The 25,744-nt window shown below is 35.9% G+C and overlaps 1 protein-coding gene across 1 annotated transcript; it reads left to right on the forward strand.

The window, feature by feature from the left end:
- The first annotated feature begins 718 nt into the window (after positions 1-718).
- LOC138694559 (UDP-glycosyltransferase UGT5-like) lies at positions 719-25,449 on the forward strand. The gene is made up of 4 exons (XM_069818419.1): positions 719-1,604; positions 4,416-4,632; positions 10,415-10,634; positions 23,668-25,449. Exons 1-4 carry the CDS (start codon positions 777-779, stop codon positions 23,939-23,941), a joined length of 1,539 nt encoding a protein of 512 aa, XP_069674520.1. The 5' UTR covers positions 719-776; the 3' UTR covers positions 23,942-25,449.
- The last annotated feature ends 295 nt before the right edge of the window (positions 25,450-25,744 follow it).

Raw genomic sequence — 25,744 nt, forward strand, 5'->3', positions numbered from 1 at the left:
GATGGCGCTATTCCTCCAAGGTGCCGTGTATTATATTTTAAGTACTCTTTAAATATTCTACTCTGTAATCCGTTCATATCATTACATTCTCCTCTACTCTATACTTCATTCAATATCTTCACATTGTATTTTATCTCACTACCCTGTTATATAATACGTTATATATCATTACGGTATATTCTATTTTAACCACTCAGTAACTCGTTCCATATCATTATATTATAACTACCTACTCTGTAATCCGATTCTTCTCATTAAATTATATTTTAACTACTTTACTTTATTCTGTAATCCGTTCCATCTTATTATATTCTATTTCAACCGCCCTACTCTACTCTACTTAATATTCCATTCTGTCCAATGACATTCTATTTCAACTACTGTACTCAATATTCAGTTCAGTCCCAATATATTCTATTTTTACTACTCTCCTCTATAGGCTACTTAGTTTTTCACACTGTTATTATATTTTAATTACTGTACTCTAATTTATATTCCATTCAGTCCCATATATTACGCTACCTATGTCTTTCCTACTCCATTATTCTCTATCCTATTATATCCCACTGTATTAAACTGTGTTCTACTCTATTGTATTCTATTCACTTACATTATATTCTGTTTCATTCTTTTCTATTCTAGGACAATCTTATTTTTTTATTGCTTTATCCCATATTATTGTACTCGGTTTTCTATTACTAGAAAGTTTTGAAAAGAGTGAACATTTTTAAGTAGAAACATTTTCAGAGGAAAATGTACCTGTTGTTTTTCAACAGATGCAGCGCTTCTATGGGCTGGTTCTTTGCGTGTTAGTTGCATCAACCCTTGCCAAGGAAGCAGAAGCAGCAAGGATATTGGCGCTCATGATTACAAATTTCAGAAGCCATTACTCCATGATACAACCTTTGCTCAAAGGACTCGTTTCTCGTGGACATGAAGTAACCATGGTTGGATATTTTCCTCTCAAGACTCCCATTGCCAACTACACTGACATAAGTCTAGAAGGAATATTGCCTCCCAGTACAGAGACAATGAGTGTAGAAGAACTTCGAAGCTACGGCTATATTAAAGTTCTTTACTTATATTGGCAATTTGAAGTAAACCTGTGCAAAGTCGCTATCGAGTCGCCACAGATACAGAAACTCATCAATAGTAAGAATAAGTTTGATCTGATCATAACCCACCTCATGGGATCAGATTGTTTTCTTGTTTTGTCACATCACTTCAAAGCTTCCTTGATAAGTCTCACAACAAGTGTGTCTCTGCCTTGGGGAAATGATCGGATAGGCAACATCGACCATGCAGCTTATATCCCTAATTACTTCCTGCCCTTCGCTGACCACATGAGTTTCTGGCAAAGACTTGTGAACACGGTGTTCATTGAAGCTGCAAAGCTTGGACATTATATTTTTGCAGAGTTGCCAACTGACGAACTGATGCGAAGACATTTTGGACAAGACGTGCCTTCAATATTTGATATTAAAAGGAACACAAGTCTTGTATTGATCAACAGCCATTTCTCTCTCAATACTCCCAGACCTACAGTTCCGGCTTTTGTGGAAGTTGGAGGAATACACATAAATAGTCAAGGGAGCTTACCTGTTGTAAGTATAATGTATCACGGATAACTTTGCCTACCATGGGGAGGTCCCAAGAAAGCAGCACTGACAGCACTGTACGGTGTGCACAAACACCAGTCACGTTCGAGTAAAAATGTCTACTATTGAGAAGAAGCTTAGGATGATGTTACTTAATATAAAAAATAAATTAAAAGTAATATAATACATGTACAATGAGGGACATAACAGTTGAGAAACTCCAATAGTTTCTAAGTCAAAGAATGCCACACTGCTCATGTTCTGAGCTGAAAGTTTCGGTTCATATGATGGTGAGATATTTGCTTCACTTTTCTGTTTAATTATTACAGTAGGCCTATATGCTGAGAAGGAATTAAAATTGTAGGGCCATATTCATAGAAATTCTTAGCGCGGGCTTCTGGTGGATGATCACTGGGTATTCATAACCCAGTGTTAGCGATATGATATGATAGGAATCCTGTACAAATAACCAGTCGATTAGCCGGGGCTAGTTTAGCACGCTAGTAGCACAGGCTAGTGAAATGTCTATGAATAGTACCCGTAGTCTCTTATGAACCATGCTACCGGTACTGATCTTGAAACATTTTCACCTGCTCAACAATTATGTCTCTCACTGTGCAGTATTAAGTTTGGCAGCAAATTGTTTTGTTTTGTTTGTTTTAGTACGTAATGAAGTCTCCATGATATTAATTTATTTTATACAGTACCATAGTATACGGAATGAAATGAAAAGAGTGGACAAAACTTCAGGTATGGATTCTTCATATGGATAGAAGAAAAAATGGTTATATCAATATGAGTCTGAAAATGCTTGGTTTCTGAGTAGGGCTTGCAAGTTTGATCATACTGCAGTCCAGTACGTTTATTTGCTGGTATTATTATGATGCATTCTGTTTACATTTCCTTAAATGAACAGTTCAAAATTTCGACCTCTTGCCTGAATACAGGCCGCAGTTCGTTGTCTCATCGAGATCCGAACATTCTTGGCCCCCACGCTCACCAGATCTCAACCCATTACATTTCTTTCTGTGGGGACACTTACAATCGTTGATGTATTCGACTCTTGTGAATAATAAAGAAACTTTGTCAGTGGATTCTGTAAGGCTTTCAGACAATAACAACTGTGCCAGAAATTTGGGAGCATGTGCTAGCTTTACAGTTAACATTTACAGAGTTGTAAAATCAATCCTTGATTGTGAAAAAGAAAACATTTGTAAAGTATGCAAAATTTCATTTGTAAAGATTCGCCTTTTTTCAAACTTCAACTTGTGAAACAAGCCCCTGATCTGGAAGAACTATTCTACAACACTTGTGAATAACCCCAGTGTGAGCTGTGGCCCTCCAACATGGTGTAAGCTGGGCCATTGTAGCAGCACTACGGAGCTGATGTGCAAATGAAAATAAGCGTAAACACACTGTAACTGATATGTCATAACTGTCGTTATGATGGACTGATGCCATGAAAAGTAGTCTAACCATGTACTCTGGAAAACTTGCGTTTTCGGGCTATATTCATTTGATCTTTTTTGTTCTTTCTGTCGGGGATCACTTTCTGAAGTTTGTCTCGAAATTTTAAGTTCACCCTATATAAAATACACATATATACAGAGTGGAAGGAAACATATAACATTCCTTGTTAGATATGATTCCTAGAAATATGACGAACGAACATCCGAGTAACATTTTGTTCTTTTATTGATGGTTTTCGAAACAAATGTATATGATGTTTTGTGTTCAAATTTCGATGACAGATTCTGTGAAATTGTTGTAAAATGCGAGGTACTTTTTGTTGGGTACGTAGACCAAGTTATTTATGACCATGTTTTAGTACTAATTTAGTCATGCAAAGTATAAGTTTCGATTAATCATCTAAAAAGAAATGAAATTTCACTTGTCGATTAAGATATAATTCAGCCCTGAAATGGTGGCCTATTTTAGTCTTCCTTAGAGACGATACTACTTTTGGGGGTAGAATGAGGACACATGAGTTAGTATGAAGTTAGTTGTCGTGCTATAAACTTATCCCTCCAGCTGTATTACTGCCGGACTGCAATGTATCAGTTAGTTAGCTTTCTAGTATTATATTATACTAATATGATTTTGTAATTCTCAATTATTGTTCTTTTATTATTTATTTCATTTAATTAATTATGCTACATGCGTGAAACAAAATAAATCTTACAATTTGAACTTACACATTAGGTTTAGGGAACTATGTTTTCTATCATAACTTTACAAAACTCACACCCCACCACTAACCGTTCCTTCCTGTCGGTTTACTGTACTTGTTTCACGCAAGCGAGTGCCACCAATTTGGAGCTGTTCTGTAATGTGGCTGTGGAAAGCCAGCAAAGCTTCAGCCAGGTTACCTCAGCTAAAATTATGCCCACTCCCTTGGTAAGCTAGTAAAATTAAGGCGTATGTATTGCTCTTTATGTTCTGTATCGTTGCTGCATGTTGAATTTATTTTTCTCGAAAACATCATTATCTCAATATATTGGTCGCATCAGAAGTATTATTTGACAAAATTTTTCCACAATTACCTGATCTATAACTCATGTGAATTAATGTAATACGTTTCCTTCCACTCAGTGTGTATATATACGTCACAAAAATTCGTTTTATGTCCAAAAGAAATCTGTTTGATGAACAGGATGTTTATTTACCTACATGGTCTGCATTGACTTCATTTAAACTCGACGCAGAATCAAAATTATAAATTACTTACTGGGTACGTAGAATACAAAAGGAGTATATCCAAGTTATTTACTGTTACTTCTACTACTACCACCACTAATATTATTTTTTATTTCTCAGTACTTGGAGGAGTTTCTTAATGGTGCAGAACATGGTGCGATATATATAAGTTTCGGCACCAACATACAAAGTGATTCATTCCCACCAGATAAACTGCAGGCGTTCATTGGGGCCTTCTCCAAACTTCCGCAAAGAGTTCTGTGGAAAACCAGCAATATGACTGGACTACCCGAAAACATTATGACACGCAAGTGGTTTCCACAGTTGGAGATACTTCGTAAGTGAAACAGAGAACATTTCTCTTTCTGTTAATAGATATTGATTAGTGATTATCTATTTCCAAGGAAAGAATGCTATCTTCTCCCTTCCATTTGCTCTAGACCAGGCCTGCACAAGGTTTGCGCTCTCCGAGCCGGCTCACAGCTCATGAGTGGAATGCAGATATTAGCTGCGCTCTGTATAAGGGTGGACTGGAAGAAGGGGTGATCTCGTACAAAATATACACAAAAAGGAAGTACTATTATGAGTGTTTATGAAATGAATTCCCGTTCAGTGTTTGCAAAACTATCTTGGACTATTATTAATTAATAAAGAAATATTTATTTTACAGAAATAATAGAAATTCTATAGCTAAGCCTACTTAAATGTACAATATCATTTTGTTATATGTTTATTTATCAGTACATCAAAACGAGGTTTTATGCTCTTGGCAGCTGAAAGGAACAGTAGCCTACTAATCGTAATGAAACATCAGTTACAGATGTTCGATGTCTTCCTTTATTAAAGTTGATTATACAAAACAGTTGCTCACAAATATAAATGTTGAGCCAAACACAGCAATCATTTTCACAGCCTGTGTAGTCGTGGATATTATTGCTAATGTTTAGTCTTGTAAAACTCAACCAGGCTAGTAGTATTCAAAGGATCTTTAGCCCTTAGGTCACATTGAAGATCAATAAGTTGAAGCTGTAAATCGTTAAATGTTAAATGTTACGTTCTGTCTTTTAGATTCCTCCACACTGAACTGTAGCAGTAGGTAAGCAATGTGAAACAGTTACTGAGAATAGGCCTACACTGCACTCCTCTAAATAGCTGAGTGGTCGTTTCCCTCTCCTCTATAGCAAGTTTATGTCACTCTGACGTATCTTCCTCTCCGTTTCGGCGAGCGGAAAACACGGCTCTCCCGCTCAGAAGGAGCGCACGCGCTCATTGAGCGCTGTTTGTGCAGGTATGCTCTAGACTCTGTTACCCCACTGCTCCAGGCTTGTTACTTTTTATTAGATTAGGTTAGATTAGATTAGATTAGACTGGGTAAGATGGAATGAAACGCGACCTTTCCTTGAAAATCAATTAAAAAAATATATTACTTTTTAAACATTTTATTAAATTAAAAAATTATGTGCATAGTTCTTGAAGTAGATTTTCAGTACCATACAATAATAATATTCTTGCAGCATACCATTATGTTTTAATCGTTGTGTTCATGTTTTACACATACAAAATAATTCTGCCACAAATGGGAACACTTCGATGTTTATTACAGCATTAAGATCTTATCAAATTACATTTTATGAGAGTAAAACATGATTAAATACTTACTACTTTCTAATTACGAGTAAACATTTATCTAAAAATATTATGAGTATATTGAAAACACTTCATTACGAATTATGGTGAACCGTAAGTAAAGCCATAAATTTCCGGGGGTTATTATTTGAGTTATTTGAAACAAAAAATTTAATACAATTTTGCTCGATTTTTCTTCCTTTTCGAGATAAAAATTGTTTTACATGAAACATTTCATAGAGTGTTTTGGAAATGCTATTGATTGAATTCCGAATATACAGGGTGTTTCAAAAATACGGGGGATAATTTCAGGTATGTATTTCCCACATGTAGACAATCAAAATAGTTCATTACAACATGTGTCCGGAAATGCTTTATTTCCGAGTTATGGCCTTCACAACATTGAAATTCACCGGAACGTTTTTCTTTCCACAGGTCGTTGCCGTCAAAGGAGACATTAAGAGGGCACTCTGACAGTTCATTCTGAGGTGAAGGTTACATTCAGTGTTGTGTAGGCATTAGACTGTGCGACATGTATTCAAATCAAGAGCTGGCAGAGATACGCTTCATGTACGGTAAGGCGGATGGCAATGCTGCGCTGACTCGTTGTTTGTACCAGGAGAGGTACCCACAGCGACAATGTCCAGATTGGAAGACATTTGTACGTCTCCATTACCGTCTGTGCGAGTATGGAAAATTTAACTCTCCTGGTTTGGGAAGGGGACGACCAAGATCTGCAACTCCAGAAGTACAGGAGGAGATTCTGGAGGCTGTGAACATGACTCCTTCTATCAGCACACGAAGGGTAGCATTGCAAGTCAGTGTTCCTCATACGACTGTCTGGAGACTGTTGAAAGAGTATCAATTGTATCCTTATCATATCTGAGGACATATGCAATACTCCTGGAGTTTGGGATCGTGTTCGCAGGTCAATGAGACATCGATGTGAGGTGTGTATTCAAGCAGGAGGTGGACATTTTGAACATCTTCTGTAATGACAACGACCTGCGGAAAGAAAAACGTTCCAGTGAATTTCAATGTTGTGAAGGCCATAACTCGGAAATGAAGGATTTCCGGACACATGTTGTAATGAACTATTTTGATTGTCTACATGTGGGAAATACATACTTGAAATTATGCCCCGTATTTTTGAAACACTCTGTACCTAGTCAGTTTAAGAGAAGAGTGTATTATGGTAATACATCATTGAAAGAATTTCAGTTTTGGCCTTTAAAAGTGCAGAAATTTGATCTGAACAAATGTAACTTGTAAAATACTTTTTACAGCGAAAAGTTACATTCTTTGGATCAAATTTCTGCATACTTAAAGGAGAAAACTAAAATTATTTCAAACATTTATTATCGTAATGCACTTACTTACAAATGGGTTTTAAGGAACCCGAAGGTTCATTGCCGCCCTCACATAAGCCCGCCAGCGGTCCCTATCCTGTGCAAGATTAATCCAGTCTCTATCATCATACCCTACCTCCCTCAAATCCATTTTAATATTATCCTCCCATCTACGTCTCGGCCTCCCTAAAGGTCTTTTTCCCTCCGGTCTCCCAACTAACACTCTATATGCATTTCTGGATTCGCCCATACATGCTACATGCCCTGCCCATCTCAAACATCTGGATTTAATGTTCCTAATTATGTCAGGTGAAGAATACAATGCGTGCAGTTCTGTGTTGTGTAACTTTCTCCATTCTCCTGTAACTTCATCCCGCTTAGTCCCAAATATTTTCCTAAGCACCTTATTCTCAAACACCCTTAACCTATGTTCCTCTCTCAGAGTGAGAGTCCAAGTTTAACAACCATACAGAACAACCGGTAATATAACTGTTTCATAAATTCTAACTTTCAGATTTTTTGACAGAAGATTAGATGACAGAAGCTTCTCAACCGAATAATAACAGGCATTTCCCATATTTATTCTGCGTTTAATTTCTTCCCGAGTGTCATTTATGTTTGTTATTGTTGCTCCAAGATATTTGAATTTTTCCACTTCTTCAAAGGATAAATCTCCAATTTTTATAGTTCCATTTCGTACTATATTCTGGTCACGAGACATAATCATATACTTAATCTTTTCGGGATTTGCTTCCAACCCAATCGCTTTACTTGCTTCAACTAGAATTTCCGCGTTTCCCCTAATCGTTTGTGGATTTTCTCCTAACATATTCACATCATCCGCATAGACAAGAAGCTGATGTAACCCATTCAATTCCAAACCCTGCCTGTTATCCTGACTTTCCTAATGGCATGTTCTAGAGCGAAGTTAAAAAGTAAAGGTGATAGTGCATCTCCCTGCTTTAGCCCGCAGTGAATTGGAAAAGCATCAGATAGAAACTGACCTATACGGACTCTGCTGTATATTTCACTGAGACACATTTTAATTAATCGAACTAGTTTCTTGGGAATACCGAATTCAATAAGAATATCATATAATACTTCCCTCTTAACCGAGTCATATGTCTTTTTGAAATCTATGAATAACTGATGTACTGTACCCTTATACTCCCATTTTTTCTCCATTATCTGTCGAATACAAAAAATCTGATCAATAGTCGATCTATTACGCCAAAAACCACACTGATGATCCCCAATAATTTCATCTACGTACGGAGTTAATCTTAAAAGAATATTGGACAATGCACAGGTCTCTTAAATTGACTGTACATATTGGGAATTAAATCAAGAGTTTTCCCAAAATACACTATGAAATGTTTCAAATAAAACAATTTTTATCTCGAAAAGGAAGGGAAAACGAGCAAAATTATATTAATTTTTTTTTTTTTTGTTTGAGATACCTCAAAGAAAAACCCCCCTGAAATTAATGACATTACTTACGGTTCACCCTGTGTGTGTATAATAAGTTATCTTTATATAATATATTTATGTAATCAGTTCAAGAATGCCTGAAGATTAGCAAATAAAGAAAACATGATTAGTTAACATGGCTGTCAAAACCAAAAACTCTTGTAATAAATAAATAAATATATAGATAGGCAGGCAGGCAGGTAGATAGGCAGGCATAACTAAATAAATAAATAAATAAATAAATACATGAATGAATAAATAAATAAATAGATGAATGCATAAAATAAATAGTAATTTTTTGGGTTGTCTTACAAGTAATAAAAATTCTGCGACTTACACATTGCATTACAGATGAAATTTATTGGATTACCTTATAATAAGTGCTGGAAATATACCACGACATTTTCTGTACGATATCACCATAATATACGTATCATAAATGAATATTTACTTTTATAATGTGTACTACATTGCCACAAACTAAACTGAACTCTACTGAATTGAAGTCAGCTGTATACTAATGCTGTAACCTTGATGTTCCTTCAACCTATTATACCTGTCCATACTACGCAACACAACATTTTTCCACGCTCGATCCAGGGGAAATGTACTGTACATACTATTTCCTCGGCAGTTACATTCGATCTGTAACGGTAAAAAAATGCCGATGGAATTTGCCTGAGCTAAAACTGATTCTTGGCGAACGTCATGTAGAAAGTACTATTTCTTCTTCTTCTTCTTCTTCTTCTTCTTCTTCTTCTTCTTCTTCTCCTCCTCCTCCTCCTCCTTTTTCTATTAATGCTATAGGTAGCTACCTGGCTGTTCCGCCTTCAAAGATCTTTCAGTCATCTCTTTCTTGGTTAGCCTACAGATGTTCCCTTCTTTTGGATAAGCAAAGTTTGTACTTCGAGTAACTAATTTCAATTTCACAAGAAGTTACTGGCCTATAGATAAAATGTGATACATTGGGTGTATGTATTGACATGATCCTCGTTCACCAAAACATACAATCGAGTCAGGTGAGGTGTAGTGGATTGTGTGTTTATGAAGTGGTTTTATGTTTCAATTTCTTATACAGGTCGGCAAAAAATAGTTTCTATCAGACTAATAATCGATACCTAACTATGTTGCAATCTCTACTCTTTTTCTATTATCTTCTGTGCTGACTATACCGAATGTGCCGTGTACATGTGCTGTCATCTACACCTCATAGCACAACTAACCTGCTTTCTTCACTTGGTGACCAAATGCTGGTCTTTAATCATAACATAATTTCCTAAATAATTAAAATGGCTTACTTCTAGTATAATTCTGTTGTTGATTATTATTTTTGTTCTTACTGGTTCTTTGTCTCGAAAAGCCATTACTTTCGTTTTTGTGATTGAAATTCTCATATTATGTTGTTTGCCGATCCGATTAAGTTTGAAGATTGATTCTTGTAGTGCAGATTCTTTGTCTTGGTTGATAAGCAAGTCATCAGCAAATAATAATACGTTCAGATCACTATCTCCTGGTACTTTAAAACCAGTACTACATGCAATTGCAAGTAGAGTGTATATTGAAAATGCAGTCTAGCATGCCGACTTCTGTCTCCCCCATATTACTAGTCTAGTTGTCTTTTACATCTTTATGGTAGATAATGGATTCACATTTTTGAACATGAACACTTTTCAGGACACCCCAATACACGAGTTTTTATAACTCATGGAGGACAATTTGGAACGCTGGAAGCTGTTTACTGTGGTGTGCCTATGCTTGGAATTCCTATATCTTACGACCAGCACCTCAACATCAAAACCTCCGTGGCTAAAGAAGTAGCACTACATTTGGATTATGAGTTCGTCACAGAAGAGGTTCTATTGGAAGCACTGAAGAAGCTTCTCTATGAACCTAGGTAAGTCTTATTATTAAACACTTGCATCTTAGATAACATTAACTTAATGTATAGGTCATTCATTATCTCGTGGAACCAAATGAACGCATGTGCTGTATGGTGAGGGTAAGTGAGCTAGCTAGCTGCAAGTGGAAGCATGGCTAGAGAGGGAAGCTTCTCAGTCCACTTTCTTCTTCCCCTTATGCGAAAGTAGGCTTCACAAGATAAAGAATGGCCTGTAACATTACAGCGATGAATTTTCACGCTTCAGATCGTGATCCCAACCTGAATGTTTTGGGAAAGGTATACTCGGAATAGTACCGATCTTCTCTCACTATTACACTACGTCTCCATAATCTGTATAGAAATAAGCAAGAAAATACTTCATTGCATCTTCTTCACACATAGTCATACTCTGTATTTTGAAAACCAAGAAACGCGACATGAGTAGGCCTATAAGGAAATGATCTAAAAAGAGCTGAATTGGAGCACAACCAGCTCAGTGGTTTCCCTCTCTCGTCTCAGAGGGAATAGGGAAAGAGCTAAGTACCTTTGTGTGATGTCAAAGTGCTAGATTCAATTATTAATGGGTCATGATGCTCAGGAAGTTATGTTTAAGTTCCAAACTTTAAAAACAGTTCTACAGAGGTAACTATTTTTCTTCCACATTATTAGGTATGAACCAGATTGATTTACTGTCAATTTCCCCATATTATGCGTAAAACTACGTCTTTTCCTCACTAGATATAAAGGTGTAACTTGGGAATAGAATGTTATATAAAAGTGCAACCCCTCCTTGTTACTGTATCTTTCTATTTTCCATTGTTCCCCTTGCATTCTCATTACATTCTTTATCTTCCACTTGTTCTTTTGTATTCCCTTTGTCCTCTTTTAATTCCCCTTATTCACCTTATTTTCTTCTTTTTCTCCTGATATTCTTATTTTTCTCATTAGATTATCTTTCTCATTGTATTCCTCTTGTTCTCCTTGTTCTCTTCTTGACTTTTGCTCTTCTGCTTATATTCCCCTTTCCTCTACACCTTTCTCTTGTTCTAATTGAATTTCCCCTTGTTCTCTTTTATTCTCCTCATTTTCTTGTATTCCCCTTGTTATACTTGTCTTCGCCTTGATCTCATTGTTTCCTCTTGATCTCCTTGAATTTCCTTTGTTCTCTTTATTTTCTTCTAGCTCCCTTTTACTCTTATTGTTTTCCTTTCATTTCCCTTGTATACTTCCTGTACTCCTTATCTTCTAACTACTCTTCTTTTCTCCCCTTTTCCTTCTCGTCTTCCTCTTGTGCGCAATTCATTCCCCTTATTCCACTTTTTATTCCTTTGGTTCCCCTTGCATTCCTCTTGTATTACTTGTCTTCTTATTTTCCTTATATTCCTATTGTTTTCTTATATACTCCTTCCCCTCCTTGTATTCCACATGTTTTCATTGCATTTTCCTTGTTATCCTTGTATTTGGCTTGTTCTCCTTGTACTTTATATGTTACCTTACATTATCCTTATCCTCTGCATCTTTTTATACTACTTGTATTCTCCTTGTTCCTTTTGTTTTCCTTCTTCTACTGGTATTCCCATTTTTTCTTATCTTCTTCTTGTTCTCCTTGTATTGCCTATGTTCTCCTTGTCTTCTTGCCTCATTATATTCTCCTTACACTCAAAGTTTTCTACTTGTTCTTGTAATCCTCTTGTTCCAGTTATATTATCTCTGATCTTATTGCATTCCTCTTCTTTTCATGTATTCCTATAGTTCCCCTTGTGCTCTTCTTATTCTTCTTGTGTTCTTCTTCTTCTTCTTGTATTTATGTTATTCACACATTTTTCGTTTTCTTCTTGTACGGTATGCACCTTGTTCTTCTTTTATTACTTTTGTACTCTTTGCATCCTCCTTTTTCCCACTGTATTCTCCTTGTTTTCCTTGTCTGTTCGTTCTCCTTGTACTTCCTTTCTTCTGTTTGTATTGCTCTTATTATTTGTGTCTTTTTCTCTGTTCGCCTTGTATTCACCTTGTTTTTTCTTTTTTCCTCTTGATCTCCTCCACGTTTTCTTCCTGTTGTCATTACATTCCCCGTCTTCTCTTTTATTTCTCTTGTTCTTCTCTTAATTATGTCTTTTCTTTGTATTCTCATTGTACTCCTTGTATTTCCTTTATTTCCATTATATTCTGCATATTTTTCTTTTTTTTCGTTGTTCTCCTTTCCTTGCTCTTTTTTCCTTGTATTCCCCCTTGTTCTCCTTGTCCTCTTGGTCTCCTTGCATTTTCTTTCTTTTTATATTCCTCTTATTCACCATATATTCCTCTTGTTCTTCTTGTATTCATCTTGTTCCCTTTGTATTCACCTTGTTCTCTTATGATTATTTTTGTTGTTGTTGTTGCATTCCCTTTACTCTCTTCATTATTCCCTTGTTTTGTTTTTTCTTCTTGTTTTTCTTGTGTTCACCTTGTTCTACCTGAATTCCTTATGTTTTCCTTGAATTCCGTTAGTTCTTCTTGTCTTATTCTTGGTCTCCTTTTATTTCCTTTGCTATATTTTAATTACATTTATTCTCCTTATCTTCGTCTTCTTCTTGTCCTCCTCCTTATACTTCCGAAGTTTGCTCTGTATTCCTCCTTTTATTCTTGTATTGCGTTTGTTCTTCTTGTCTTCTCCTTGTTCTCTTTTTGTTCTCCCTTTTCTATTATAATTACACTTATTCTCCTTGTCTTCATCTTCTTTTTGTATTTTCTAAGTTTGCCGTGTATTCCTCTGGATTTCCACGTATTCCCTTGTCATGCTTGTACTCTCCGCTATTCTTTTATTCTGTTTTTCCCCATGTGTTCCTCTTGTTCTCCTTGCATGCGTCCTGTTCTGTTTCTGTTCCACATCTTGTACATGTATTCCTTCTTAGCTCCTTGTATTCCCCTTGTTCTCCTTTCCGTTTTATATTCCTTGTAATTCTCTAGTTTTCATTGTATTTGCCTCCTACTTGTGTTCCTTTTATTATACTTCTGTTCTTCTTGTTCTCGTTGCCTTCTTTCTGTATTTTTTGCATCCTTTTGTTCTCCCAGCATTCCCATTGTTTTCGTATTCTCCCCTTTATTCCGTGTCTGATATTTCTTTTTCTTACAATCGCCTTGTTCTCCTCTTATTCCTCATGTTCTTCTTGGTAACTTGTACATTTGTATGCCTCTAGTGTAGTTGAAGAGAATACCTTACGGTCTTAACTTCAGTAGGAGTAGCAGTAGCAGTAGCAGCAGCAGCAGCATGAGCAACAGCAGCAGTATCTTCTTTGCTTCTTCTTGCTCACCTTCTATTGCCTTTTTTTCATTGTATTCCACTTGTTTCTCTTTCATTCCATTTGGTGTCCTTGTATTTATGTTTTTTCTTTGCATTCTCCTTTTATATAGTTAGTTCTCCTTGTATTGCTCTCTTTAATCTTATAAGTTTAATCTTGTTCTCCATGTAATTCCCTTGTTTTTCTTGTATTCCTATTGTTGTCTTTGCATTGTCATTGTTCTCCTCGTATTCCTCTTTTTGTCCCGCATTGTCATTGTTCTCGTATTTCTCTTACTCTCCATGTACTCCCATTTTTCTTATCAGGCCTATACTCCCCTGTTATAATTACTTCTCTTAATATTATTGTATGGAAGGAGTCCATAATCGTACCTATTTTTAAGAAGGGGGACAAGACTAACTGTAGTAACTTTCGAGGAATATCACTTTTGTTGACGTCGTACAAAATTTTGTCGAATATCCTTTTGAGAAGATTAACTCCATATGTAAATGAAATTATTGGGGATCATCAGTGTGGTTTTAGGCGTAATAGATCGACTATTGATCAGATTTTTTGTATTCGACAGATATTGGAGAAAAAATGGGAGTATAAGGGTACAGTACATCAGTTATTCATAGATTTCAAAAAGGCGTATGACCCGGTTAAGAGAGAAGTTTTATATAATATTCTTATTGAATTTGGTATTCCCAAGGAACTAGTTCGATTAATTAAAATGTGTCTTAGTGAAACTTACAGCAGAGTCAGTATAGGCCAGTTTCTATCTGATGCTTTTCCAATTCACTGCAGGCTAAAGCAGGGAGATGCACTATCACCTTTACTTTTTAACTTTGCTCTAGAATATGCCATTAGGAAAGTTCAGGATAACACAGAGGGTTTGGAATTGAACAGGTTACATCAGCTTCTTGTCTAAGCAGATGATGTGAATATGTTAGGAGAAAATCCACAAACGATTAGGGGAAACGCGGAAATTCTAGTTGAAGCAAGTAAAGCGATTGGGTTGGAAGTAAATCCCGAAAAGACTAAGTATATGATTATGTCTCGTGACCAGAATATAGTACGAAATGGAACTATAAAAATTGGAGATTTATCCTGCGAAGAGGTGGAAACATTCAAATATCTTGGAGCAACAATAACAAACATAAATAATAATAAGAATAATGGTTTATTTTAACTGGCAGAGTTAGGGCCATTCGGCCTTCTCTTCCACTCAACCAGTATGATAAAAAATTACTACAGTGCTATGAATATAACATAATTAATACAATACAATACAATTCAAAGCAATACAATACTACAAATACAAGACAATACAATACATAATTAATATAATACAATGACAATTCTTTTCGTCTTCACAACACGAATAAAATAATTATGTAATAATAATAATAATAATAATAATAATAATAATAATAATAATAATAATAATACTAGTAATGATAGTCATATCTCAATTAAATTATTAATTATTAAGCTCGATCACAAGTATAATTTCAATTTGACTGCGCCCGTAAGAAATCGTTTAGCCTTTTCTTGAAAGTGGTTATTGTCTGGCAGCCCCTAATCTTCTGAGGTAGAGAATTCCATTCATGGGGAACTGAGACAGTAAAAAAAGGATGAATAGTGGGATGTTCTATGGGCAGGAATTGCTAGGATTTGGCTCTCCTGTGACCTGGAGGATAAGTAGTTAAACCGGGAACGAAGATAATTTGGAGTAGAAGTGTGGAGAACTCGAAACAGAAGAGAGAGCGAATGAATTGTTCTACGGTTACTAAGTTGCAGCCAGGATAAAGATTTGAACGAGGGTGTAATGTGGTCAAATTTGTGACCATTACTGATGGATCTGACACACATATTGTGCACATGCTGCAGCTTGTTCGAAAGGTCAGTTGTCAAGTCTGTAAATATTACGTCGCAATAGTCAAACAGTGGTAGTACGAGGGTTTGCACTAAAGTCTGTTTTAATTCTGGCGGGAGGAAGTTTCTGAATGGGTTAAGAGAATGCATGGTACAGCACACTCTCTTGGATATTTCCTTTATTTGGCATTCCCAATTTAAATTTTCGTCCAAGAAAATGCCGAGATTTCTGACGACGGAATGGTACGGAATAGTGGCATTATTTACTGTAATAATTGGGATATGTCTGTTGTTCATTGTGTTCAGTAGTCTCCTATGTCCAATTATTATAGCTTGTGACTTACTAGCATTTAACTTAAGTCTGAACTTTTTCGCCCATGAAGGAACTTGATTCAAGTCATGATTAATTTTGCCAATAGTTGCGTCAATTTCGTCTGGTCGTGAGTGTATGTAGAGTTGTAAGTCGTCTGCGTAAATGTGATACTTGCAGTAATGTAAGTTTGTAGTCACGTCATTAATATAAATGGAGAAAAGCAGTGGTCCAAGCATGGTGCCTTGAGGTACTCCTACTTTCGTGTATCGCCAAGGAGAAAACCGATTTTGTACTGAGACACATTGTTGACGATCACGAAGATAAGAGTCCATCCAATTAATGCAGTTGTCAGACAAGTATAACGTTCTTAGTCTTGCAAGAAGTAGGTCAAGATCAACTGAGTCGAATGCTTTACTGAAGTCTAGTAGAGTTAAGATGGTCACCTCGCTTCTGTCCATTGCTTCTCGCATGTCTTCAGTCACTTTGAGTAGGGCAGTTGTTGTACTGTGTCCTGTTCTGAAACCAGATTGGTGTTCGTTGATAAGTTTGTACATGTTTAAGTGGTCTGTCAGTTGTCGATGTACGATGTGTTCCAGTGCTTTGGAGAGAGCGGGGAGAATATTTATAGGCCTGTAGTCGTTTGAGAGGTCGGAGTTTTCGTCTTGGGTATAGGTGTTACTAGTGCATTTTCCAAATTTTAGGAAAGGTATTAGTTATGAGAGATGCATTAAATATATGGGTCACTGTCGGCACGATCACGTCAATTATTTTATTTAACAGTGATATGCTGATACCATCTATGCCTTGTGCGTTAGATTTCAGTCGTCTTAGTGATTTTCTGACGTCAATTTCAGTAATATATGTAAAGTGAAATAATGTGTCTATTGTAGTCGAAGCATTAGATAGAATATCTTCCTTTGTTTGGTCCTTTTGTAGAGGTTCGGGAGGTGGGGTGGTGAAATGTTCATTCAGATCAGTAAGTGATATGTCAATGGTCCGTACCTGCTGTTTCCGTTCTCTTAATCCCATGGAGTTGATATTTTTCCAAAGCTCTTTCGTACTAACAGAAGGTTGGATGAGTGAGTGAGCGTAACGAAGTCTTGCGTTTCTGATTGACTGGTTTGTCCGGTTGCGTAGGCGTCTATAATTGTCGTGATCAGAAATAAATTTTGTTCTTCGGTATCTGCGGTATGCAGCATCTCTTTCTGTCATGAGTGTATGCAACGATTCGCACATCCAAGGAGCAGGTCTTCGAGTAGTGGTTCGTCTAGTTTTCAGTGGTGTGTGTTTGTCATATAGTTGGGTGACTAAATTATTAAATGTCTCAACTTTTTCGTCTACACTTCTCAGGGTCCAGATAGTCTGCCATGGTAGTTTAGTTGCGTCACTAATTAGTTCGTCATGGTTAATGTGAATGAGGTCGCGATATGTTACAATATGAGGTTTACGTCTATGGCATCGTGAGGAAAATTCAACGTAGATGATATGTTTTGATATTCCAGGAGCAGGCACTTGTCCATTCGTTATTACATCATGAGGTTTGTTTATCGCGATTATGTCCAGTAACGTCTCTGAATAAGGAGTGTGATGTGTAGGCTCGGAAGGGAGAATTGTCATATTGCAGGACTGGAACATGTTCTGTAGTTGTATTGTTGCGTTGCTGTTAGCTGAAAGTAAATTTGTGTTAAAATCGCCAAGTACTGCAGCATGCGGATAATTGGGAACCAGATTCAGCAGTGCCGCTTCAATATCACACAGGTGATTTACCTTCGGTGGTTTGTAAACCGCCCCAAGGAGGCATTTTTGATATTTTATTTTCGCCTCTACAAATAGAAATTCTGGCCGTTCACTTTCTTCATTTGAAGACTTATGAATAATTTTGTATGGGATGTCTGATCTTACATATATAGCTACGCCACCACCCCTCTTGTTGATGCGGTCATTTCTAACGAGTGAGTAGTTTGGAATATTAATGATAGAGGAAGAGTGAGGAGATTTTAACCAGGATTCTGAAATTTGTATAGCATGCAGATCTAACGGTGCGAAAATAGTAAGGAATTCGGTGAAATGTGACAAAAGGCTCTGTGTGTTGACATTGGCTATTTTAAATGTCTCTGGATGTGCGCTGAAGCAAGATTTTAACAAGTCGCAGGTAGAAGGGACAGTTACTTTGTCAGTGGATAGACTGGGAGAGGAAGTGGTTACTGAGCGCATCGCAGAAAGTAGATCATTGCTATGAGGGGCTGCAGACAACAATAGTTCAGACTCTAAAGGGTCAATGTTGCCAACTTACTAATGTTACTGTACTATTGTATAATAAAAGAAGTTGAAAATACTTTGTTAAGTATTGCAGTTAATACAGAAATAACACTAAATTAATTATTTACTAATAAACAGATGTTAAGGGTGCAGAAAAATTGTAGTTAATATAAGAACAACACTAAATCAATTAGAATAACACTAAATTAATTATAACATTAAATCAAAGGAAATATAGTAAATAAAATCGGAAATAATCTGTGAGTGCAGGCGAGTCGCATAACAAAACTAGTGAATATCAGACTCACGAAAAATCTGCCTCTTGACCTCTCCAGTTTTGACAAAGATGTTGCCATCAATTGTCCAGACACTAGTGACACCATACTTGTCAATACATTGTCACATTGACACTCGGGAAGAAATTAAACGCAGAATAAATATGGGAAATGCCTGTTATCATTTGGTTGAGAAGATTCTGTCATCTAGTATTCTGTCAAAAAATCTGAAAGTTAGAATTTATAAAACAGTTACATTACCGGTTGTTCTGTATGGTTGTGAAACTTGGACTCTCACTTTGAGAGAGGAACAGAGATTAAGGGTGTTTGAGAATAAGGTTCTTAGGAAAATATTTGGGGCTAAGTGGGATGAAGTTACAGGAGAATGGAGAAAGTTACACAACACAGAGCTGCACGCATTGTATACTTCACCTGACATAATTAGGACCATAAAATCCAGATGTTTGAGATGGGCAAGACATGTAGCACGTATGGGCGAATCCAGAAATGCATATAGAGTGTTAATTGGGAGGCCGGAGGGCAAAAGACCTTTGGGGAGGCCGAGACGTAGATGGGAAGATAATATTAAAATGGATCTGAGGGAGGTAGGATATGATGGTAGAGACTGGATTAATCTTGCTCAGGATAGGGACCAATGGTGGGCTTATGTGAGAGCGGCAATGAACCTCCGGGTTCCTTAAAAGCCAGTAAATAAGTAAGTAAGTAATATTATTGTATTCTCGTTGTGTTCCTTGAATTGTTCTTGTTTTTTTTTTCCTTTTTTTCCTCTTTTCTCCACATATTCCATTTTTTTCTCCTTATATTCTTCATGTTCTCCTTGTTTTCCCTTTGTTCTCCTTATACTTCCCTAGTTCTCCTTTTGACACCTTATTCGTTCATTACCTCATTTTTGGTCTCTTTTTATTCTTTTTGTTATATTTATAATCCCTTGTTCTCATTGTCTTCAGCTTGTTCTGTTTATATCCTCCTTGTCTCTTCATATTATTATTCTTATATTCCCCTTTATCTTCTTATACTCCTTGTATTCCCGTTGTGCTCTTATTATCTTTGTTCTCTTAGTCTCCTTGCATTTATGCTTCTTTCTCTTCCATTGTCCTTATTGTCCTTGTCTTCACTGTGTTCTCCTTATATTCCCATTGTACTTTGTGTCTTATTCTTCTCATTGTACTCGTATTCTCGTTGTTCATTATGTATTTCCGATGATCCCTTTGTGTTCTGATATTTCTCCTTGTATTCCCGTTGTTTTCCTGGCATTCCCCTGGTTTTCTTCATCTTCTTATTCTCTATGTATTTCCCTTGTTCTTCATGTATTCCCTTTGTTTACAATATGTTTTCCGAATTCTCCTTGTCTTCCTCTTGTTCTCCTATATGCTTCTTGTTCTCCTTGTATTCCCCTTATTCCTCTTGTATCTCTTTTGTGCTCTTTGCAGTCCCTTTGTTTTTCTTGTATTTCCGTTTTTCCCTTGTAGTCCTATTGTTATGGTTGTCTTCCTACTCTTCCCTTTCTATTTCTCATATTTTCGTTGTATTCTCGTAGTTTTCATTGTCTTCCCGTTGTTCTTCTTGTATTCTCTTCTTCTCCTTGTATCCTCCCTGTTCTCCTCGTATGGTATTTCTCTTTTCTGTTCGTTTTGTCCTTGTCCTAATTTTCACCTTATTCTCCTGGACTTATTTTTGTTCTTATTGTATTTCTTTTGTTTTCCCTGTATTGTCCATATCTATTCTTCTTGTATTTTTCTTGTTTTCCTTATCTTCTTATCCTTATTGTATTTACTTTTTCCTCTTTCTAAATTTTTTGTTCTCCGTGTATTCCTCATATTTTTGTATTCCTCTTGTTCTGCTTGCATTCCCGTTGTTCTCCTTGCATTTCTTTTGTTCGCTATGTGCTCCCAATGTCCTCATTTTTCTTTATTTCTTTTCTTATTTTCCCTGTTATCCTTGTATTCCTCTTGGTCTTCATGCATCTCACCAATTCTCTTTGTTCTTCTTGTTGTACTTCTGCTCCTTTTGTTCTATTTGTATTCCTCTGGTTCCCTTGTTCTCCTTTTAATTCGCTTTACTTTCCTTATATTCTTCTTTTGTCCCTTATTCTCCCTTTTTCTTTTCTGCTTGTTGTTCTTCTTGCAAATCCCCTTGTTCTCCTTTCATTTCTCATGTTCTCCTTGAATTTCCATTATTCTCCTTGTCTTACTCTTGTTCTCCTTCTTTTAATCTTTTTATACCCATATTCCCCCCAGTTGTTCCTTGTTCTTCCTTGTCCTCTTTCTATAATCCTTGTTCTCTTTTTCTTTTCTTCTTGTTCTCCTTGCACGTATTTTTCCACCACATTCCCGTTGTAGTGCTTTCATTCCTTATTTCCCTTGTTATTATATCGTTTTCCTAGTATTCCTCTTGTTGTAATTTTCATCTTTTTCCCCTTTCATCTGCTTTCTTCACCTTATATTCTTCTGTTCTCGTTGCATTCCCCTTGTTCTTCTTGTATTAGCCTTTTTCTCATGGTAATCCTCTTGTTTGCCTTGTATTTTCTTTTGTTCCCCGGCCTTGTCTTCTTTTTGTCCCTGTATACTCGTAGTTTGCTTTAAAAATATATTTTTGTTGTCTTTAGAGAAAAGAAACAATCATGATAAAGACTGACAAATAGCGAAATCTGATGCTTCATACAAATAAAATTATTCATGAAAAGAACATGCAGTCTTATCTATTCGAATACTTCAATGAATTTCCATAAATTCGCAATTATTGTCAGAAATGAAATTAGTCATTAATATTCTATTATTCCCCTGTTCTGGTACTTAAAGACACTGAGTAGTAATTCAGTTTTATTTTCTAGTAGAAACTGTGCCACATCAAAATTGCAAAATTTCTACTTCTTTTTAAGACAGGTCAGTGAAATTTTGACCATTAATTAAATAGACCAGAAGAACTGGCAACAGCCACGTCTATGGCTCAAGCGCTAGAGCTCTGGTCTTCCATTCCATTTCATTCCTGATAGAATTTGTGGTATGCAAAGCAGATGTTGCAGAGAGTTTTTTCGTGTTACTCCCGTTTCCCATTATCATTACACAAACACTCTCCTCCCTCCACTCTCCAACTTCTCCTCAATTCATCTATCATCTGCAATTGTAAAGTTAGGCTGGAATGAAGTCTTTGGAGTAGTATGGGCTTCCAATGCTTATAGAGGAAGGGCTTGGAGATCCTGGCCTCTGGAGTTTATCAGACTACTCGCATGCGAATGGGAACTGACTCTATCAGGGGTTTAGGCAGGATGACACACCTTTCAGCATCGGATTCACTAATGTCACCCAGACCACTTGTCGGACTTGGACAATCGTCGCATATATAGGACGCACAATATGATCCAAAAGCAAGTCTAAGTGTAAAGACCCGTCCCAGATCCTGCCCTTGAAAAGCCAAGCTAAGCCAAGGAACTGGTCATCATTGTAATATATCTCTTTAACTTTAAGAAAAAAAAAAGTCATTAGTTAAATGTATTCATATTATATAATATATAGAAACATTAGTGATGAATCTGATATCACGCTTTGCAAAACGATTTTAACATTATTGAAACCTGGACGGCAGAAAATAAAATGAAAATCAATGTCAGTAAAAGTAAGTCAATATCCTTCTGTAGAACGCATAAAGAAATTTGTCTCAAATACCAACTGAATAGTTCACCGATGCCATAAATAAACACTTGTAAATACCTAGGTATATTTTAAATAACAAACTGGGTTGGAAGGAACAACTCACTAATATTACAAGGAAAGTCTAGAAAGCACTACATTTCTCTATGCTTATTCTTAGGAAAGCTAACCGAAAGTCAAAAGAATTAGCGTACAAAACCTTTGTTTGTCCAATAATGGAATATGGAACGGTAGATTGGAATCCTTACAGACAAACCCAAACTGATTCAATAGAAAAGGTCCAACACAGGCCAGAAAAATATGTCAAAATGGGGGAGGGATATGGCGAAGAGGTAATAAAAGACTTAGAGTGGAAATTGCTCGAATCAAAACGACGAAAAGCCAGACTTAGCTCATTGTTTAAGGCACAAAGAGGACACAAAGTACGGAGCGACATCAATGCTAGCACAGTCTAGTATATACAGTCACGAAGCTTGAGTTGTGAGGGTGCTAGGAACAATAGACTGTGCCGGTACTATTTCACATTGTCTGTAATGAGGCGATTTTAGCGATCCTAGTGGTTAGCAACTATCTATGGATGCATATTTATTACGTATTGAGCTTCGTGACTGTATATACTAGAATGTGATACTAGATTAGTGACACTATCGTACTTAGGCAGCGTGATCATATTATGAAGTTTAAATCCAAAAGACAAGGAACAGACGTGGCAAAATTTTCCTTTGTTAACTGCACAATAGTAGATTGGAACAGCTTAAGGCTAGTTCACAATAAACCGGGAACGGAAATGAGAACGAGAATGGAAATATTGTTAAAATAAATATATTTAAATGTGAGCATTCACAATAATTAATTGTGAATGTTCACATTTAAATACATTTATTTTAACAATATTTCCGTTCTCGTTCTCGTTGTCGTTTCCGTTCCCAGTTTATTGTGAATCAGCCTTTATCTGCGGCAATCTTGCAGGATTGTCCTCTCAAAATCAATACATTTAAGGAAAGGTTGAAAAGATTAGGCTGGCAAGTGAGATTAATAGTAATGTAGGTGCAGTGTAATTATTTAAGTTGTATCATGTAATTAAGTTGGTATGTAATTAAGGTGACTTGCAGTTACTTAAGTTGACAATAGTTGAGTTAAATAGAAATAGGTTTACTTGTAAGTTAGGTTTACTTTTGCTTAGTTATGCTTTACAGTAGGTGTTATTTATAGCATAATCTTTAGTTCTAGGTTTATTACATTTATATATTTATAGTCAGAATAATTTTACGTTTATTTGATCTATGTTATCTTATTGCTGTAATTATTGTAATGTTATTTATATTATATATATATACCCAATTATTGCAGTGCTAATAAATACATACATACAAGTCTGAAAGTATTTTCTTGCTTCAGTTACAGGATAAACTCCCAAAAGCTATCAAATCAATTCAGAGATCGTCATCAGTCCCCTCTTGACACGGCACTCTTCTGGACGGAGTACGTCATCAAACATAGTGGTGCGCAACATCTGCGCTCAGCGGCAGTGGATTTGTGTTGGTATCAATATCTACTCCTAGACGTTGTCTTATTCTTTTGTCTTGTATTCATTTTAATTGGAGTTTTGTTGTATTATGTTTCGAAAGCATTATTAAAATCAATCCTAATAATTAAGAAATACTGGCATTAAATATTGTGAATAAAGAAAATTAGTTATTGGAGTGGTTCATGTATGAATAAATTAAGCACATGAAGGTTAATAAATATTATTAAAATTAATAGATTTTTACATGAAATCAAAACACAAAATATCCCCGAACTCCAAATCTATCCTAATTTTTTTTCTTGCATAAAATGAAGAAAAATATGAAATGACCAGCCCAGTATTTAAAATAAATAATCGACAGAAGCTATGCTGCGTATCTTTATGTAGAAATATATGTGCTTTCATCTTATATCTCTTTGTTCTTCTTGCATTCCCCTTGTTGTCTTTGTATTATCATTGTATTTCCCTTGTTCTTCTTGTATTCTCCCTGTCTTCCCATTGTTTTCCTAGTATTCCCCTTATTCTCCGTATAGCCTATCCCACTTATTCTCTTTTTATTGCCTGTTATCTTTGTTTTCCCCCTGTTACATTTCTGTTCGCCCTTTTCTCCTTCTATATCCTTCACCTCATATTCTCTTTATTCTCCTTGTTATCAGTGTCTTCCCCTTGTTCTCTTTGTCTTCCCCTTGTTATCCCTGTATTAACCTTTTTCTTGTATTCCCCTTCTTCTCTACATATTTTTTGGCTTAAAAATCGATAATGTGTTAAATTGGAAAAAATCATATTAAAGAAATTACCCCCAAACTACATTAAGCATCTTTTGATATTAGATCTATGCAAAAGTTAGTAAATATCTTAAAAGCAATATATTTTGCATACTTCCACTCGGTAATTAGTTTTGGAATAATATTCTGGGGAAATTCCACAGATAGTAACAGTATATTCCTACTACAAAAAAAGAGTAATTAGAATAACAGTAGGTGCCAAATCTAGGGAATCATGTAGGACTATTTAAAAAAAAAAAAACTACAAATAATGCCCATGCTTATCAGTATATTTTTTCATTAATAACCTTCCTCGTATGTAATCGTGAGAACTTTGTAACTAATTCAACAGTTCATAGCATAAATACGCGTCAAAAAATGACTTTCATACTCCTTCGGCAAGTCTATCGTACTATCAAAAACGAGTGCATTATATGGCAGTAAAATTTTTTTAATAGCCTCCCTATCAATATAAAAAAAAATAAAACAAAACATAAGATTATTTAGGGCCAAATTAAAGAAGTAGGCCTACCTAATTTCTCACGCCTTCTATTCTGTAGGTGAATTCATGACATTCAACACAGCTTTATGAAATTGATACCTACTAAAACTTTGTGTTGTACTAGTAGACTATATTGTAAAATTCTTCTGTAAATATTTCAAATAGACTGTGACTATTTTCCGCCTATTTTATCGTTTGTTTTATCCCTGTATTTTCTAATGTATTTTTCCTCTATTTCCCTCTATATTCTCCTCTACTTTCTGCTCTATTTTCTCCCATTTTCTCCTCTATTTTTCCGCTATTTCTTCCTCTATTTTTCCGCTATTTTTCCCTCTATCTTCCTCTATTTTCCCTCTGCTTTCTTCTCTATTTCGTCTACACTTGTCCCTCTATTTTCCCTATATTTTGACCTCTATTTTACCCATATTTTCTCTCTATTTTTCCTTTATTTTCTCCACTATGTTTCCCAATATTTTACCTCTAATTTAACATCTATATCCTGCTCTTTTTCCCATTCTTTTCCGTCTAAATCTTCTATTTTCCATCTGTTTTTTTCTGTATTTTCTCCAGTCTTTTCCCTCTATTTCCTCTCTCTTTCTCCTCTATTTTTTCCAGTTTCTACTCTATACTTTTTATTTGTTCCTCTATTTTCCCTGTATTCTCCTCTATCTTCAGTCTATA

The sequence above is a fragment of the Periplaneta americana genome, chromosome 2, assembly GCF_040183065.1.
Source record: "Periplaneta americana isolate PAMFEO1 chromosome 2, P.americana_PAMFEO1_priV1, whole genome shotgun sequence".
NCBI lineage: Eukaryota > Metazoa > Arthropoda > Insecta > Blattodea > Blattidae > Periplaneta > Periplaneta americana.

Excerpts from the sequence above, each read along its gene's own strand:
- LOC138694559 (XM_069818419.1), top strand. The coding sequence starts at position 777 with ATGCAGCGCTTCTATGGGCTGGTTCTTTGCGTGTTAGTTGCATCAACC. Across the intron at positions 4,633-10,414 it reads TCCACAGTTGGAGATACTTC|GACACCCCAATACACGAGTT; the intron begins GTAAGTGAAACA and ends AACACTTTTCAG. Across the intron at positions 10,635-23,667 it reads AAGCTTCTCTATGAACCTAG|TTACAGGATAAACTCCCAAA; the intron begins GTAAGTCTTATT and ends TTCTTGCTTCAG.